The sequence below is a fragment of the Paramormyrops kingsleyae genome, chromosome 10 (assembly GCF_048594095.1).
Source record: "Paramormyrops kingsleyae isolate MSU_618 chromosome 10, PKINGS_0.4, whole genome shotgun sequence".
Lineage (NCBI taxonomy): Eukaryota > Metazoa > Chordata > Actinopteri > Osteoglossiformes > Mormyridae > Paramormyrops > Paramormyrops kingsleyae.
The window spans coordinates 33968208-33985996 of record NC_132806.1 but is presented as its reverse complement, the minus strand read 5'-3'; the positions used below and the strand labels follow the sequence as shown (position 1 = coordinate 33985996).

Genomic DNA, 17789 nt, shown 5'->3' with positions numbered 1-17789 from the left:
CTCTTAAGAAAAGGAAGCAGCGGCTGCCCGTGTAAACAGGCGGCTGCCAGCGCTATGTGGCGCGTCTGACACTGGGCTCCCCGGACCCGGATCCCTGCCCGTTTACTGCACCGGCTGCAGCTGGATCTTACTCAAATTTTCCTTTGCTTTATCGCTTTACATTTTTTGCCGATGTCTGAGAATAAACCGGAGTAAACCGACGTGAAAATGAGCGCAGCTCGTTATTAACTTGTTCTGCCTTTTGGACCGAGCCGATCTTAACTCTTAAAATGAGTCTGGCTCCCAGCCTATAACTACTGAAGCCGTCTTTTTAAAATAGAGCCGGGGCTCTGGAAAAAGCCCAGCTCTGCGGTTAGATCACCCACAACTTTGCCGCAGTAAATTAAGCACCTTTCAGAATAGAGTGACTGTACAATGAGGCCGCCGTCAAATTGGTGTCCGCCGGGGGCGTGGTGCCTTCCGCAGGGAGACCGTTCGAGCCGGGGCCCATAAAAGCTGTTTATTTTCGCCTTCTGACATGTTCTGGGCCCCGGCCTGAAGGGCTTGTTACGGCTCGGTGGTCCGACGTCACACGGAGAAGCTTCGGCCCCCTCTCGCTGGGACACCGCTGGGCCACCGCTGGGCCCTGTGGCGGTGACGCAAAGAGGCGGGGTCACGTGATACACCCTGACAGCTTTATGGGTCTCCCTCGAGTACCTAGTCCGCCTAAGCTGAGTGTCCAGGAGAGCTGCTCCTGCACAGAATTGTTGTTTTAGGATCTAAGACTCGTACTTGTTTTTTTTTTTTTTTTTGATTGTTGCATTTTGCCGGCCCTGCCCTATAACCGTCTCCTCTGGAATGCCACAATCTCGCGGCTGCATTGGAAATGTGACCTCATCTCGCTGCCATCCCCGTGGCTTTGGCATGCTGTGGCTGCCATAGGTACTGTATCCATGGTGATGGGATGGGGTCACCGCTCTGTGGGTACCCAGGGCCCTCACGTCTGTCGCCGCGGTTTGTGCCACCCGAGACGGATGTGAAAGGGATCCAGATTCTGCAGCTGGACAGTCTTAGCATAATGAAAGGCCACATGAAACCTGTTAGCCTCATCACAAAGACAGGGCTGTTACCCTGAACGTGCTGGCTGGCACTGACGGGGGCCTTTTCAGGTAAAAGCCCCAAGGAGCTCCTGACGGATAAACGGTGAAGTGTTAAAGATGCCACTGTAATGAAAGGGGAAGATTCACTGTCACAAGAGCTGGTATGATACATAAATATATATTTATGTACTTAGTTACACACAGACGCGTACATATACACACAGAAGGAGTGATATGGCTAAAATGAATTTATGTATGTATGTATAACATGAAAACAAATGCATATATTGTTGTCTTGCATATTATACAGTGAACTGAATAGACAGGATGAAACAAAAAAAAAAAACGTTTTCATGTACAAAATATGCCCACAAAGTGCAGGCCTTAATCATACATTGCCAAGGCACATTTTTGCTGACTTTATGTCTGAACAGTTGTAATGTGCTCACAGATTCATTTTTGCATGTTAACAACTGGCCGTAGATCTTCCAAACGCACTAGAAGAGCCAGTCCAGTAAACACAAGGTACAGAGGAGAACATACACGTACAAGGTGTAGATCCAGATTAATGGATAGCAGACCGAAGCCCCATTATTTATCATGTGGGCGTGAACACCCAGGTCAGAGGGCAGTCTGCTCGTCAACTGAATGCTCAGCGGAGCTGGGGTACCTGGGGCGGTGGGGGCGGGGGGGAATTGGGCACTTCCAGGTTGCTAAAGTCTCACAGAGTCTCAGACTCTTGGTCAGACAGGGGTTCCGAGTTCTGGGAACGGGCGTAATAAACAAGAAATGCATGGTAATGTTTCTGGCAAAGCCGGCAGGTCCGAAGCCGGGTTCAGTCTGGCCCCGGCTGCCTGGGGAAGTTTCTGTGGGTCTCGCCACAGCCAGCTAGGAGGTGCCCGATGCAGACCATGTGGGCAGCACGAGCATATGCTGAAAGGAATACGGGGGCCGGTGGGTCAGTATGACCCCCCCAGCTGCCCCTGTTTCACAGCTCTGAAGATGAGCTGTGGTAATAAATGAAGACATTGGCCATAGGGGGGCGCCGCCAAGCTGCCTTTATGGACACAGAGGCTTGCCTGTCCAGGGGGGGCTGGATCCCAGATATATGGCGTAAGCATGTTTCATATGTGCCAGAAGTGGACATTAATCCTGTACAGTTTGTATTTAATCATCAAGTATACAGAATTATAATACAAACAAATTTCCGACTTTTAAACAAAACAAATCAATGTATGTTACATATCTACAGTCCAACGTATACTATTTTGTGGAAAAATAACAGAAGACTTTATTATGTACTTTATATATAATAGTATTGCATATGTCGGCTATATTTATATAGTATGTATATAAATATAGGTAAGGAGATGTATATGTACACATATTAAAACATTGTATACAGAAGAAATAAATAAAATGATCAAATCATAGGGATACTTAGGAAAACGCTACATTAGAGTAAAAATCTAACAGCTGAATTGTAGTAATAATAATTATAATAGTGATAACAAAACTGGGTAACAAAACGCGCGACACCACACACCCTGCAAAGTTAACGTTTGGGGGGGGGGGGGCTGGAATGACTAGTGAGGAACTGGAATCAGGAGGCACCTTCCTGTCGTCTGTCCATCCGCGTCGTCCGTCCGTCCCTCCGTCCGTTGGGCGGAGCGGCAGTGTGAGCTGGGGGTGGGGGTGGGGGTGTGTACCAGGGCTGGGGCTGGGGGTGGGGGTGTGTACCAGGGCTGGGGGTGACTGCAGCTGCTCTTTCACCTCCTGATGTCGGTGGTCTCGGGGTCTTCCTGCTCGGCCACGGCGGTATCTGCACTGAGGCGCCGGGGCCCCTGGCTGCGGCCCCGGGCATGTGGGTTAAAGCCCCCCTTGCCCGCCTTGTCCTTCTCCCCCTGCCGGGAGCCCTTGGGGCTGACGGGGTGCTCGGCCTCCATGTGCAGTGGGTTGCCATGACGGCGCTCGGCAGCAGGGGGCAGTGTGGAGCAGAAACTGAGGCTGTCGCACAGGGCGCCCCAGTTCTGCTCACACTGGAGCCGCACGCTCCGGGTGATGGCCTCCTTCACCTCCTCTCCACAGGCCAGGAGGATGTTCACCAGCTCCACATATGGCCTGGGGGCAAAGCGAGATGTAGGCGGTCAGCACTGGTCAGGGCCGCTAGACGACACAGGTCCTAAGAGGCAGGAATCACGCAATATGCACGAGGCTGATGATATAACCAATGAAGGTCTGTTATTGTTGGCCTTCATGTGCAGAAAAAATCCTTTTCTTTACAGGCCAAATTACAACAGTAGTAGTAGTAATAATAAAAGAAACCTTTGAAAATATAGCACCTCTCATACACAGAAGCACTTCAAAGTGCCCTACAAAGGAATTTTTTTTACAAAAAATGGGCCAACAAAGACCAAACCAGACAAGAATGAACAGAAACACAAATAAATGCAGGGCCAAGTAAATAGAGGAAGGAAACGGAGAGGATGTGAGCGAAAACAGCTCCATGCTGCCTCCAGTGGAGAGACATGTCACTGCAGATTGTGGACCTTTCCTGAAAAGTACCTATTTGGGATGTTTCCATAACTGCTGACCATTGTTTCTGTAATGTTAATAATAATTGTAACAATAATAGTAGACTGTACTTAAGGAAGTGTTACGTCAGACTGAAACTTTGTTACCCCGAGGATTCGTTTAATGATCTTGCACGTTTTGAGGAATCACCACACACTAAAAGGGGAACAAGACGTCATCACATGTACCTCCAATATACACAAACTGTAAATTCATGACGTTTCTGTGAAATGCTACCATCAGTCCTTCTAATTTTATCCTATGTTATGAAACCCACTTGATCTCTGTGTAAATAGTATCATTAGCGGATTGTATATTTTGTGGGGTATTTAGGGTTTTATAGCTATTCACTTCCTGCTCAATAGTCGCCCCAATAAAGCGGCCCACGTACGGCTGTGAAATCCGCAGGGGACGCAGTGTATGACGCAGGAAAAAAAGGGTCGGTCTGACTGGAGATGCCTGCGAACCAGAAAGCACTGGCCGTCGCCCCAGCCGCCACTGCCCCCGCAGGACACTTACCCCTTAGGAAAGAGGTCCTGGAAGTGAATCATCTCCACCATGACGTTGACGTTCTCCTTGGCGGCGGAGCAGAGGTTGTGCTTGACGTAACACTCGCGCTGCAGCTGTAAGACCATGTCCTTCACCGCCAGGCACTTGCGGCTGATGCAGCTGAACTTGTGTCGTAGGCCGTGCGCCATGCACTTCAGGGCGTCCTTGATGAAGGACTTTCCCTGCACACGTGACGACAGCAAAGACAAATGCCTGAGTGGGAACCGGGAAATGGCGGGAAGGAGGGGTGGGCTTCGGGGGGGGGGGGGATCAGTTGGGATCTGAGTTTCCCTCATTACTCTTCCGTTACACACGAGGAAGGATTACACATGGCGAGGTAGAGGCGATTCTGGCTGACAGATCTGCCAGAGGCCCATAGACCTTGATAATTTGGCTCCTCCCTCACGCAGAGGCACACTGCTGCTCTGTGTTCGGCTCGCCCATTCGCAGACAGGCGAGAGGTCGCTCCGATGGGCCCTGTGCAGCGCGAGGAGCATGCCAGGTCTCCAGCCCAGCTTGGGGGACGTACCTGGGAGTCGAACTTGCCGGCATTGTGCAGGAATGTCATGCAGATCTCCTGCAGGCCACGGATCTCACAGGAGTTGTTCTCGAAGCACTCGAAGACCCCACAACCGACGTCGCCCGCATTCACCAAGCAGTGCTGGATATCGGCTGGGGGTGGGGCAGAGGCATGTACAGTGTCAGTGTGGTGGCCCCGAACAGTGTGGTTGACCAACAAGGAACATGGTCACGTGTTACACTTAGGGGACCCTGAATACCACGAACATTTTCATTTAGGAGAGGAAAGGCACAAAAAGATGGTGAGAAACCATACAGGTGCTGTTTTTTGAGGATGACAGCTCAGATGGAAGGGCTCCTGATTACACTGGTAATGTGTCCCTGTGGAATATTCTGGGCTGCCTTGTAGCTTCAAAGCGCGACCCTTTCTTAGCGGCACTCTGATCCTTGGCCTAACCACTCACTGCCTCACAAAAACGGCGGGAATATTTTCATGAAAACTTTATCTGGCAGGTGCTTCGGCGTAATGGATCCAGATCGGGTTTGCAGGCCGTGTGGATAATTTATGGGCCTGGCACACACATGGAAGCACCTCAGTGGGTCGGAGATTTCCTCTTTTGTGCCTGCACTGGCCAGAGGCTGATCTCGGGCGGAGGCTGATCTCGGGCGGAGGCTGATCTCGGGTTGAGGCTGATCTCGGGTTGAGGCTGATCTCGGGCAGAGGCTGATCGCGGGCAGAGACTAATCTCGGGTTGAGGCTGATCTCGGGCGGAGGCTGATCTCGGGCGGAGGCTGATCTCGGGCAGAGGCTGATCGCGGGCAGAGACTAATCTCGGGTTGAGGCTGATCTCGGGCAGAGGCTGATCTCGGGCGGAGGCTCGCTAGCTGGGGCTAACGGACACCATGGTGCGCTGGTAGACGTGTCACTGAGGATGGAAGGCTTTCTTATTTCCTGTGGCAGTACGGGGACATTGGGCTGATACGATAAAGTGTGCAAGAGGCCACTAAATGTATATGTATGGACAGCACGAAGCATGTCATGTGTCCATGCAGGTCCGGAATGCAGTCTGGGCCCGGCCGCCAGACCGGCACTTCTGGGACATCCCACGTATGTGGCGTTTGACGCTATGAAGTGCGTCTAGCTGCTGAAGCAGCAAGAGACACTGAAAGCCAATCTGGGGTTAATTCACTTTTACCCATCAACAGGTTCTACTAATGCGCGTGTCACTTTAAGGCAGAGGCCGCTTCCTACCTTGAATTAGGATGTAGCTCTTAACAGATAAATGTTGTTGCTGTTTTTTTTTTTTTTTACCTGCCAGTACTTATGTTTAATCCGCATAGCCGAACACACACTCTGTACCTGTGCATAATTTTACACCAGCCAACACGTGTGCGTTTCGTATGCACCGGCGGACGGTGCCACACGGATTGGTGGCCTAACACGTGAACTTGATCGGGGACTTTGCGAAGGAGGGCTCTCGCACCTTTGGGGTGCCCCTTTGCTGCAGTCGTCTATTTTTAACACCGCGGAGAGAGACGGTCGCATGGCGAAATACCATCTGTTACGCGATTAGGCGAGTGATGAGCGCCAACATTGACAAGATTCCCTCAGATCTACGGAGCCGGTTATCGTTCATCCCGCATGACAGCAGAGGAGGGAGCCTGCCCATCCTGCGAGTACTCCTAAAAATGTCAGTAACTTAAGTAATGTCACGGCGGATTTTGCACGGTGGCGGGGTTAACTGTTTAATGCGGTAAATAAACTAACCAGACAGTTTTTTAAATAAGAATATCAGAATCCTCGTGTATGAAAAATCACGCTACCCGACTGAAGGAAAACGTGAATTTATGCATAAGGTGTGCATACACCAAATAGCCTAATATAGTGGTGCAGATTATTAAAAACCCTCCCTGAAAGGTCGTAGCCAGGCTTTTCTATTTCCAGCTCGTCTAAGACGCAAGCGGTCCCCAGTCTGACCAAAATGCGACTTTGCAGCAAAGCAGCTAAACGCCAGGGAGTGACAAACGTGTTGATAATGTTACTTCATAGTTAATGGTTACCGGTTTCAACTTCATTACCATGTGAACTTCGGAGAGTCTTTCCGATTGCAGTTTCGTGATTATATTGCATAAAACTAAATCGTAACATTTGGGAGCGTTAAAAAACTGCGCAGTAAAAACAGCTTCTGGTCAAGGACATACAGACACACTGCCTTTGCGACGGAGAGGCGCAGGGCCGGATTTGCATGCGGGCGCTGGGGTACAGAGAAGCGCCGTCCGCCGCGCTTGTGTTGGCTTTTGTGCCGGAATGTCTTTGGGTCGCACAAGCCGGCCGCGGTGTGCATTGAATTACACGGTTGTGTGAGCGACGGAGGGATTATGCGTTGAGAACCTGTGCTGGATATGCTTCTTTTACTGCAAGAAGGACGGGGAGAGGTGTACGGTCACGTCGGAAGTCCTGCCGGTAATGACAAGTATCCGCACACCTCCCATATTAATATTTTAATATCGATAACGGGAGACAATAAAGGCGCAGCGAAGGCATTCGGTAAATGTACCAGAGAACAGATCGCATGGAGATCACAGACCCCTCTCCGGCAAGGGTATTACATCATTCCGCATAATATGTGACCGGAGCTACACGTTCACCCTCTATACTGGGAATAATCGGACAGCAAATAACGCCGATCTAAATGAATGACAGTATTCCCCCCGGTGCCGGACGCGTTCAGTCATACGAATTCTGCCTAATATAATCCAATATCACTGGCTTATTTTGGGCCATTTGTGATATACCTACATGATGAAGATTATCATAGCGGATGCTTTAAATAAACTTGCCCATGATGGTACGTTATATAAATTGGCATTAGGGTTATTTTACACTTCAGCACGTCCACCGCATTTACCGTAAACTACCCTTGAAAATAACTTGTATGAAATAAAGCACATTCGCAGACTGCTTTAAGAAGCGGCACCGTATACATTACCTAGCCTACCTTGTGCTGTTCTATTAATAGTTTACTAAGATATTGAATTTCTGTTCTCGTGTATTTACAAGGTGTCGACTTTCTTTTTAATCGGAAAATGAAAAGCCACGCGCGGCACCCCATACACTCCTGCCCATGTTCGTGTGTACAGTGCGCACACAAATATGCCATTTTCACAGGGGACAGGCAACGAAAGTGTTACTTAGCAAGCGCTAAATTTACCGTCCTGCAAAGCACGTGTATATAGTAGGAGCCGCACAGCTTGGTGCCGTTTTCATTAGCGGCTTGCATGGGGTCCGGATCCCAAACCGCTCCAACGTGCAGCGCTACGCGGCCGCTTACCTGTGTTCTGCAGAGATAGACGTCCTTTTTGGTTTGCCGGTTTTTCTTGTGGGTTTTCGTGAACATCGATCATATCCGTCCCCACTACTCTCTCGAAGGCTGAAAAGACCAAGAGCGCTATTGCAAATTTCACCATCATATCTGTTTAAAAAAATATATATGTAGATCTACTCTGTAACTTCAACGAACAAGTAAGTGAATTGCTTTTTGCGGTAAGAGGAGGTTATCTCCCAGTTTTGCCTGCTAGATCTGTTGCAATCGCCGCTCACGATACGGGTGAGAGTGACTGTGGAGACAGGATGGATGCTGCCTATATTTCCCGAAGCCCTGGTGTCATTTTTGATGAAGGAGTTAAGCAGGTGTTGTCATTCGTGCCTCCCGACCAATCACAGGCGCAGACATCCACGTCCAAGGTTGAGGGGCGTGTCCGTAGTGAAAGTTGTCCCTACTTGCAATAAACTTAACTTGTGAAGCGTGTAGGCCTATATGTAGACGGCGATTTACGTTACAAATTATCCGAAACCTCTTAGTTACAAAAATAAACTTTTATAGCCGGTACAATGCTTGTTATACTAACAAACTTTATATCCAAAATTAATGCACTTGTTTTGTATAACTGTAAAATAACACACTTATAGCAGACTACAGTATATGCTTGTATACAATTACCAACAAGAGTACCGAAATCTGACTATGTATATGCGGCGTAGGAAGCGAGGGTGTGCCCTAGCCTAATTCATATGTGCTGTACAGATGAACACGTTTGAGCTACAAGGACTACAGTGGCTGTTGAGTAGCAGTATGCTCACGAAAATGGTGAGCACGTATAGTGGCGCAAACTGGAAAACAGATGTTGGTGTGTTTATTTTCCACTATGCCGACGTGCCCCCCGTGCCAAGCGACGGTCGATATCTGGTGCCATCAGCACAATGCCTCCTTCCAGAGAGTCTGAACACATATGACAAGTAAATTGCACATTTCCCCCGGGACTGGGGCGTTTAGTTTCGCTTACAGGGAGCCGGCCGCCACAGCACCCGAGTGACAGACATTATAGTAACGGACAGCTGCGAGACACTTTTCTGAGGAAAGAGCTGGACGAGAGAAATGTGCTACATCCAAGAAAAACACGACTCTCGGTGAAAGGCTTCCCCACGAGTTGAATGGTAGCGTCAGAATAAAACACTTAGGAAAACCGCTGCTTTAGTCAACCTCATGTTTTTCCTGCATACGCATCGGCACCGGAGCTTGTGAATGTGTACAACAGTGATGTTAGGTGATCATGCGCACCTTTATGGATAGGGAAGGTTAGCGAAGCGCAGTTTACTTTTTTTCCCGTTGTGTACATTTAATGCGCTGTGTGTTCTGCGCCAAGTCCCCTGCCGTCCTTACATTCATGCAGTTTGTAATAAGTCCACTGCCTAGGCAGCTTGTTTAGTACTGCTAGGTACGCTGTATGTGAACTGCAGACTATACGTGTAGTTACAGTGACTAGGAAAGTTTTTGAACAAAGTTAACTGCATCACAATGGCTTTTAATTGCGTAGAAGCCATTTTCCAAAATAAAAATCAGGTTTCAAGGCAAGAAGCATGGATAGTTTAATGTCAGAATCCGTGACATAAATGGTTCATTTGTTGCCTGTGAAAGACCTGAAGACCAAGGCAGAAGAATGCGGCATGAATACTTGATGGTACACACTAATAGTGAGATGTGCTGCAAACGAGAGGTGCTGAGAAGCGATTTGTGTCTAAATGATTAGTGATAAGCGTCCTCATGCATCTAAAACAATATATCTGGCTTAATGCACAGTTGAATAAATACGATAATTGGTACAGCTTGTTGCTGGAGGCTGATTGACCACGTGTGATGTATTAATCCATATTCAGACATTTCGGACCCCAGTCTGAGAGACGCTTTTTGTCTGCCTTTCATTATGTTCAAGTGGCCCAAGTAATGGCAGGTTCACACAGGGGGAAACAGGGCAGCAGTGGTAATGGCTGACAGAGATTGCATCACTCTCCTATAGCCCCCACCCCCACCAAACACACACCAACGAACACAGGCACACACACGTAGGCAAACTCGCCCATCCACTCTGCCCCTAAAGGCAGCTGCTCCATTCACAGTGTGTCACACAAAGACGAGGGATGTGATGGTCTCTGTCCAGAGCTTAGGGGTAATTTGGGCTAAGCTGAGGTCACTTGTGGCTTCTAGAAGCAGAATCCATCTCAGTGGTGTCATTCAGAGTCTGTGCAGTCTGAGCGCTGGGAATCTTAAGAAACAAAGCGCACAATCTGAATTGCTGTGATGTCTTGCACGCTTGTGCAGGATATGATGATGCTATCCTTGATCAGTCATAGTACAATTAAAAATGTATGCTGCTTAATGACAAAACAACTTATATTTTACATTAGTTATTTATAGTCATGATGATTACAGGATATTAAATACACATTTTGAAGTGGCCAGAATGTGGTAAAACTTAAAGCTATACCTTCTGCTAAGTATTTAATTTCTCGCCACTAGCAGTTTTGTCTCAGAATATGAAGCAGATGAGGCGAGGATTGTTTCTCAGAATAATGTGGAATTAAAAATATATCAGTCACATAATTCAAAAATATTTGTAGTCTATTTCATTGTTTATCGATTTGATGCGGACCATGCCGTGTGAGAGTAATGAATCGTGCGACGTTTGACACATAAGCAGTGAATCATGGTATCTGGAACTGCTCACGATCGCTGCGATGGGCTTATGTTGTGCGATCCGCCAGTTCTGCGGCGGACATTTGCTCAACACATTACCTAACGTTTAGAAACGTACAATCTCAACGTACACAACATCACCGACGCAACGTACAGCGACTACTAACATCAGGAAACGTCTACCGACACAAATGCTTGGAAATGTCTAAATTATGTTTGCTGGATTTTTTTCTTTCCGTGAACTTTTTTTTGCATTCCTTAAATTCGCTAGATTATCCTGCCGCCTCATGTTAGTTTACTGTAAAGCCGGCGGCGTACTGTATTCCTCTAAATGCGTGCGTCGTTAGTAAGAGAAATTACTATTAAAGAAGTAGTGAGTGACACAGCCTAAAATTACGATGTCGCTGGATCCTTCCACATTCCTATAAGGGAGAGTAAAGCTTTACCTAGATCACAGCTCAGAATATGGTGGTTTAATTGAATCGGTGGTAAAAGCCAGCCCACGCGGCGAGCACACCCTCAGCCGGGGCCAATCAGCGCGCGCTCACGGACCGCAGCCTTGTAAATGGCGCGTTTCACCACAGACTACTGGAGCTCCGAGTGAATCGCGGACGGTGAACCCTTATATTTAGTACTTTTGAAATCGCAAAACATGTATTTGGGAAAAGGCCTGGGCGGCATTCGGGACTGTACAATTACTGGGCCCAATTATATATTTATTTTATGAAGCACACTGCAACAAATATAAAATATGTATTTTTGAATGGGGTTTACTTCAATCGTCGCATCTTCGGACATAATCATGTGTCACAAATCGTACATTTCGGATAAGATGAACCATTGCGATAGGTTTCTTAAATAGAACAAAATACTGTACAAGACTTTTGGCATTTTTAGTTTTTTTATTGCAGTCACGGATCTTTGTGGGGACCTGAAAAATGGCCCCGCAACCTCAAAATAACAGGTCTTTATTATATTGTAGGGGACATTTGGTCCTCACAATGTAATATAAACGTAATCCACACACACACACACACACACACGCACACACACACACACACACATACAAATATACACCTTTTCTGGGCAGGGGGTCTAATTAAATTTTTTTTTGAAGGACCACTGTGCAATAGTGCATTTCTGAAAGAAGTTAACGAAAGAATGGTGGTGCTTGGGGAACAGGCCCATGTAGGACAGGTCATCTTAAAGATCCAGAAGTAACCATACTGTTCTGTCGGTACCATCAGAATCCCTTTGTATCACTGTTAAGTGGCTACATGTGGTCAAGCACGGCAGGACTCTCACGCTACTACTGTAGTCGTGTGAGTCGAAATAGCATGCACACTGCACTAATCCATTTCTGGCCAATATCTCTGTGAGAAAAAGAGCCCCATCTTTCAGTTTAACACTCAGATGTCACATAAACAGAATTCCAAACCTGTTTTTGTTTCACTGTATTCTTTCCTCTTTAAGACCTGAAATGACTCCTGATTCGACTAGACGCCTTGTTTGTCCAGGGGATTAGAAAAAGTGCTGATCTTGGAAGGCGTTTGCGGTCCCAAATGTGTTTGTATGATCAAAATCATGCTACTTAATCGATCGAGACAGAGAGAAGACATCTGTTCCTCTGTTGGACGAGTGTCTCCCCTGAGATTGTGCAGAGATTTACTTCAAATGGTCATGTTCATGTACAGCTATAATACAGACTTTAAATTGACATCCAGCAGAAACATCACAGGCTTATTTGGATGGTAGTGATTCATTTTATGCGTATTTGCTGAAACGCGATGCTGCCACGTCATGCACTCCTGACCAAGCTGCTCACCTGCGAAGAGTAATATTTATGACTATAATCATAACATAAACAGGGTGCTGCGTGCTCTGGTCATGGAAAATATGGACCTTTTTTCCAATACGAGCTGTCAAAGACAATAATGTAATGGAAAATAGCTGTTTTTTCCAGAGGTTATTTTAGATTTCCAGTGGTGCAGGTTGTGTCTCCACGCATAGCTGATATTTAAGCTAACAAACCGCCCGATATTTAGGCTAACACACCGTATGATATTTAGGCTAACACATCGCCCGATATTTAGGCTAACACACCGTATGATATTTAGGCTAACACATCGCCCGATATTTAGGCTAACACACCGTATGATATTTAGGCTAACACACCGCCCGATATTTAGGCTAACACACCGTATGATATTTAGGCTAACACACCGCCCGATATTTAGGCTAACACACCGTATGATATTTAGGCTAACACACGGCCCGATATTTAGGCTAACACACCGTATGATATTTAGGCTAACACATCGCCCGATATTTAGGCTAACACACCGTATGATATTTAGGCTAATACAATGCTCGATATTTAGGCTAACACACCGTATGATATTTAGGCTAACACACAGCCCGATATTTAGGCTAACACACCGTATGATATTTAGGCTAACACACAGCCCGATATTTAGGCTAACACACCGTATGATATTTAGGCTAACACACAGCCCGATATTTAGACTAACACACCGTATGATATTTAGGCTAACACACCGTATGATATTTAGGCTAACACACCATATGATATTTAGGCTAACACACATTCTGATATTTAGGAGAACACACTGGCTGATATTTGGAACTAATTTCAAATACAGTATTTGAGCTGTTGCCTCAGTAGGTGGTGTCTGACGTGGCAGACCGTCGGCTCTTCGTGCGGTTTCTGATGGTGGTTGGGGCTGCACTCAGATTGCTACTGTGGCTACTCTCTGCTATGATGTTCATGAAATGCTCTGCAACTAGCAGGTATCATCATGCAGTGCAGCTCTTGCTAAGCTGCACTTTTTACTGGTCATTCATCGGAGGAATGAGGCAGATCTGTTCGTTGGCAAGAAGAGATCATTTTGACTCCATCATTTTGACTCTATCATTTTGACTCCTTCCCCCAGATCTCTCTGGCTCCTTGCATCGAAGGACTGGACATTAATTTAGGGCGATTCTGCCCAAAAGGAAAGGTCAAAGGAAGACAATGAGGGCCTAGGGCAGGCAGAAGCCGGAAAGGCTGCCATGGTTCGGGCAGGGCCTGGCTTCTGACACGTTAGCATGCGATGGATGGGACACTGAAAAGAGGTCTTTCATTGATGTTTAAAGTGTAATGGCATCTATCAACTGTTACGACTGACAAGACTTACATATTTGTTTCTCGCAACAAAATAAGATCTGGATTTTCATTACACTTTACCCCAGGGGCTTCAGAAGCATTTTGAATGTGGGGGGGACACACTGGCGGGGGGTATAGGGACCATCCCCCAGATTTTTTTTAATGAATTAGATGACATACAGTATGTGTATTCTCATATTGATCAAGTGGAAAGTATTCTTTTGCAATATAAACAGCACTGGGTGAACTAATATTTTATGTTAAATGTGGGGGGGGGGGGGTCCAAACGAATAATTATGAAATGTGAGGGGGACACCCCCTCAGATTTAATGGCGACGCCCATGCTTTACCCCATAATTTTATGTAATTTCACAGTGTCATAAGTTTTCAGGGAAGTCTTCCATCTCGTCATTGTTAGTGCAGCTTTCCCACTGTTGCACAATAGACCTAGTGGTGAAGCAGATGGATTCACTAATGCCACCATTCAGATTTTTGTTGAACTGCCAATCAGGATAGAGCTGATGTCATTCTGGTTTGGTGGCATTCTGGATTGGACAGAATCTACTAGGGACACAAAGAGTTGCTCCCCCACAATAGGCCCTGGTAATGATTCTGAAAAAGTGAAGCGCAGATTTCACTGTGGGTGGCACATAGTGTCATAGTTATAGAGAAGCACTAGGAACAATCGTCAAGCAGAGTCAATGTATTGTGTAAAAGGTTTGTTATGCAAGTACAGTTTTTGACTTCAGTGTGGCAACTGGGGCCTTTGTGAACTGAGCTGGTTTCCATTTAATACCAAAATATCGGATCCTACAACGCTATATTTATCGATGTAAGTGGGCGAAGCTATTGGCGACACAATGACACGCTTCTCATTAGAGATGAATAACGTATTGTGGAGGATTTGAGAACTCGGCAATTCATTAAAATCTTCTCTGCCGTGCCTTGTTTACTTTTGGTTAATTATGAGAATATTGTGTGGCCTGTGACCCACATGGAACATTAGCGTGACCAGCAGTTTGGCGATAATCAGCAAGCCCCAGGAAAACCCATATAAAAGTAAGCGTGAAGGAGAATAGAGAACGCTGTTTGCTGAATGGAGAACCGTGTCTTCCTGTGCAAACGTGAAATGTTTCTGGATTGGTTTGTGGCATATTTGTCCCTTCTCCCATTCATAATTGGACATCATAAAATGGTGAAGCCATGTACCACGATGTCACCACACTTTCCTCGCTGATGTCTGTATGTAAAATACCAGAAGCAGATACAATGAGAAATATGTGAATTGTAGCATAGCGGATTAACGTTGTGGTATGATAAACTTCAGAGGGTGTTCTCTTATCTAGAACCTTTAGAGTAATGACCTTATTAGCAGAATGTCAAAATATTAGTCTGAGTGGCATTTGTGAATTTGTGCTCTTGTGTGGTCTTTCCAATCCCCTTGGTAGCCTCCAGTGACTCACTGGCTTTCTGCTAGAGAGTAAGCCACGCATTTATCACTAGAAGACCATGCAGAAGCAAGAGTAAGTCTCGAAGTCGGCTTTGCTGGACGATGGCCACGTCGCCGTGGAGGCCGTGGGGGTGCACAGCCTGAGCTGGGGGGGGGGGCAGCACTTCCTCTCCTTGCTATGCTGTCGGCAGCATCTGTGAGCAAAACAAAGAGAGGCCGGGAAGGTGAAACGGCAGCCTTATATGAATCTGCCACGGCGTATGGTCGTGGCCCCCAGCCTCGCAGGTGCTGTCGGCCATGTGTGGGTCAGCCATGGCGTATGTGACACAGAGAGGGTAGAGTTGACTGGGAGTGGAGCCTGTCTATGGCCCCCCACCCCTGGCACCTTGTCAGCAGCATGCGAGGTGCGGGAGGATGGGCAGTGGGGGGCAGGGGGGGGGGTTGCCTCTCCGCCATGGTGTATGTGACCTGCAGAGGGTAGGCCGCCATCGACGGGGTATTGTCTGTCTCCATCCGTAACCCACTGCTGTCACCAGAGTGAGAGGCAGAGGAGGGGGGTTGTGGGGGGTGGGGAAGGGGGAGGGGACTCCACCATGGAGTATGTGACTAGAGAAGTGTGCAGGTGCTGGTAAGGGTGTGCTGCCCCCCCCCATCTGTGGCGCTGCGTGGTGGGGTGCCTGCTGACGCCCTGTATCCTTTTAGAGCCCCCCCACCGAGCCTGGGGGGCCAGGAGGGGGAGGTTATCAGATTGCAAGGCCTTTGTTTAGCCGCCGGGGGGGTCGACTGCTGTTTCCTTCCTTGTTGCCCCACCCCCAACAGGCAGCCCATCACGGTTGTGTGTTTAATTCCTGCTCCCATTAAAGAGCTGACCCCAGACTGCCCCCCGCTGTCCTATGTAGGTCACCTGCTGGGTCAGATGATGATTCTCGGTGCTCAGATCCAGGCCAAAGGAGCCAAACCACAGAGAGAAATCACAAGCTAATGAACACTGGCACGTAATTGTCAGTTTTTCCTCTCTTTGATGCACTTTGTATATATTGCTTTTTTACATTGGGATATATAACTATATATATCATTATAATTCAAGCAAATATTTTCTCCATGAGCAGCCCAAGATGCATGAGAGTAACTCTTCATCATATCTTTTTTTATTCTCACAACTTTTGCTCAGAAAACCTGTGGTCAGTGTATAGATGTGGTCTGTTTGTTTGTTCTTAAAAGGACCCCTTTCTGAAGTTTTTTTCAAGTTTAAACACCCTGAACCTCCCCATAGCTCACGTCTCTTTTGCACGATTCCATCTGCACCAGTTTCAAAGTGCTCCACTTATTGCGAAATGGCCCACATCTATCCTAGGAGAGACCTTGCGAGTGCGACAGAGCATGCAGCTCCGGCCTGCCACCTTCACCGTCTCCTCTTACTCTTCATTAAAAATGCAGTGTGAAACACCTACGCGTGTCATTTGCAGTTCAGCTGGGCCAGTGAACAGGTGAATTTGCACTGTGTCACATGTTCAGCACTAATACCTTTCGGCAATAAAATGGAAGCCTGTTTTTGAGTAAGTGTCATGCAGTGTTGAGTTGGAGTTCAGATGCTGTGGGTGTCCTGCGTTAGTGCATGGGCAGTTTAGGGCCTTGTTTCCTGCTCTAATGTCTCATGCACCCAGCCTGGATTTTTTCCTCGTTACACCCAGCTTTACAAATACATAGCATAAACTGTGCAAGTCATGCGTGTTTAGAAACTGCATAATTTAACAGTGTATTAGCTAATTAATGTAAATACGATGTGGAGAGCTCCCTGTATGGCGAGAGGAGGTGCGCGGATATTGCCCTGAGCTACAGAGCACATGACGCCTGTGGATACACATTGTTGCTTAATGACAAATGGTCCTCAGTAATAGAGTAGAGGACTCCGCTTGATTAATTATAAGAATATGAATGTGTTTATAGATGAGGAGGATTCTTGAAATAGCGGGACATCGAGGGCTGTTCCTCTCAAAGTGTGCAGACAAGCACTGGTTGTCCGACCTCAGGCTCAGAGAGAACAAGCAGCGTCCATCATTACGTTCTGCTGAAAGACTATATTTACTGCCCTGTGACACCGCAGAGTGCTCTGGGAGATAATCCAACTATTACTACAGTACTGGGTTTATCCTGGTCCAGTTATGCTTCCAGACTGGTCCTGAGAGCTGGTCTTTGAGCATGGAGAAGGTCACATTATGCACTGGTTAAGAGAGTGTCTTAGAGGCCGCACGATTGGCTGGGAGCAGAGGGGCGTGGCTCGTTTGCTTCTGCAGTAATGAGTAGTGGAGCATTCATTCAAAGACAGGCGTTTTGTCATTTAATTCTACAAGAGGGTGTAGTGGAGATGACAATTACAGTGGACAAAATCATCTGTGACTTCAATGGCAGGAGGGAGCCTA

General features: G+C 47.1%; 1 protein-coding gene across 1 annotated transcript; it reads right to left on the bottom strand.

Annotated features, from left to right (window-relative positions):
- Nucleotides 1–2767: 2767 nt before the first annotated feature.
- stc2a (stanniocalcin 2a) lies at nucleotides 2768–8372 on the bottom strand. The gene is made up of 4 exons (XM_023842415.2): nucleotides 8054–8372; nucleotides 4732–4874; nucleotides 4173–4384; nucleotides 2768–3200 (listed from the first exon to the last, which is right to left on the bottom strand). Exons 1-4 carry the CDS (start codon nucleotides 8190–8192, stop codon nucleotides 2849–2851), a joined length of 846 nt encoding a protein of 281 aa, XP_023698183.1. The 5' UTR covers nucleotides 8193–8372; the 3' UTR covers nucleotides 2768–2848.
- Between the last annotated feature and the right edge of the window lie 9417 nt (nucleotides 8373–17789).

Coding starts and splice junctions, on each gene's coding strand:
- stc2a (XM_023842415.2), bottom strand. CDS start 8,192: ATGATGGTGAAATTTGCAATAGCGCTCTTGGTCTTTTCAGCCTTCGAG. Junction 4,385..4,731: donor CCGGCAAGTTCGACTCCCAG/GTACGTCCCCCA, acceptor TCACGTGTGCAG/GGAAAGTCCTTCATCAAGGA. Junction 3,201..4,172: donor CAGGACCTCTTTCCTAAGGG/GTAAGTGTCCTG, acceptor CTTTGCCCCCAG/GCCATATGTGGAGCTGGTGA.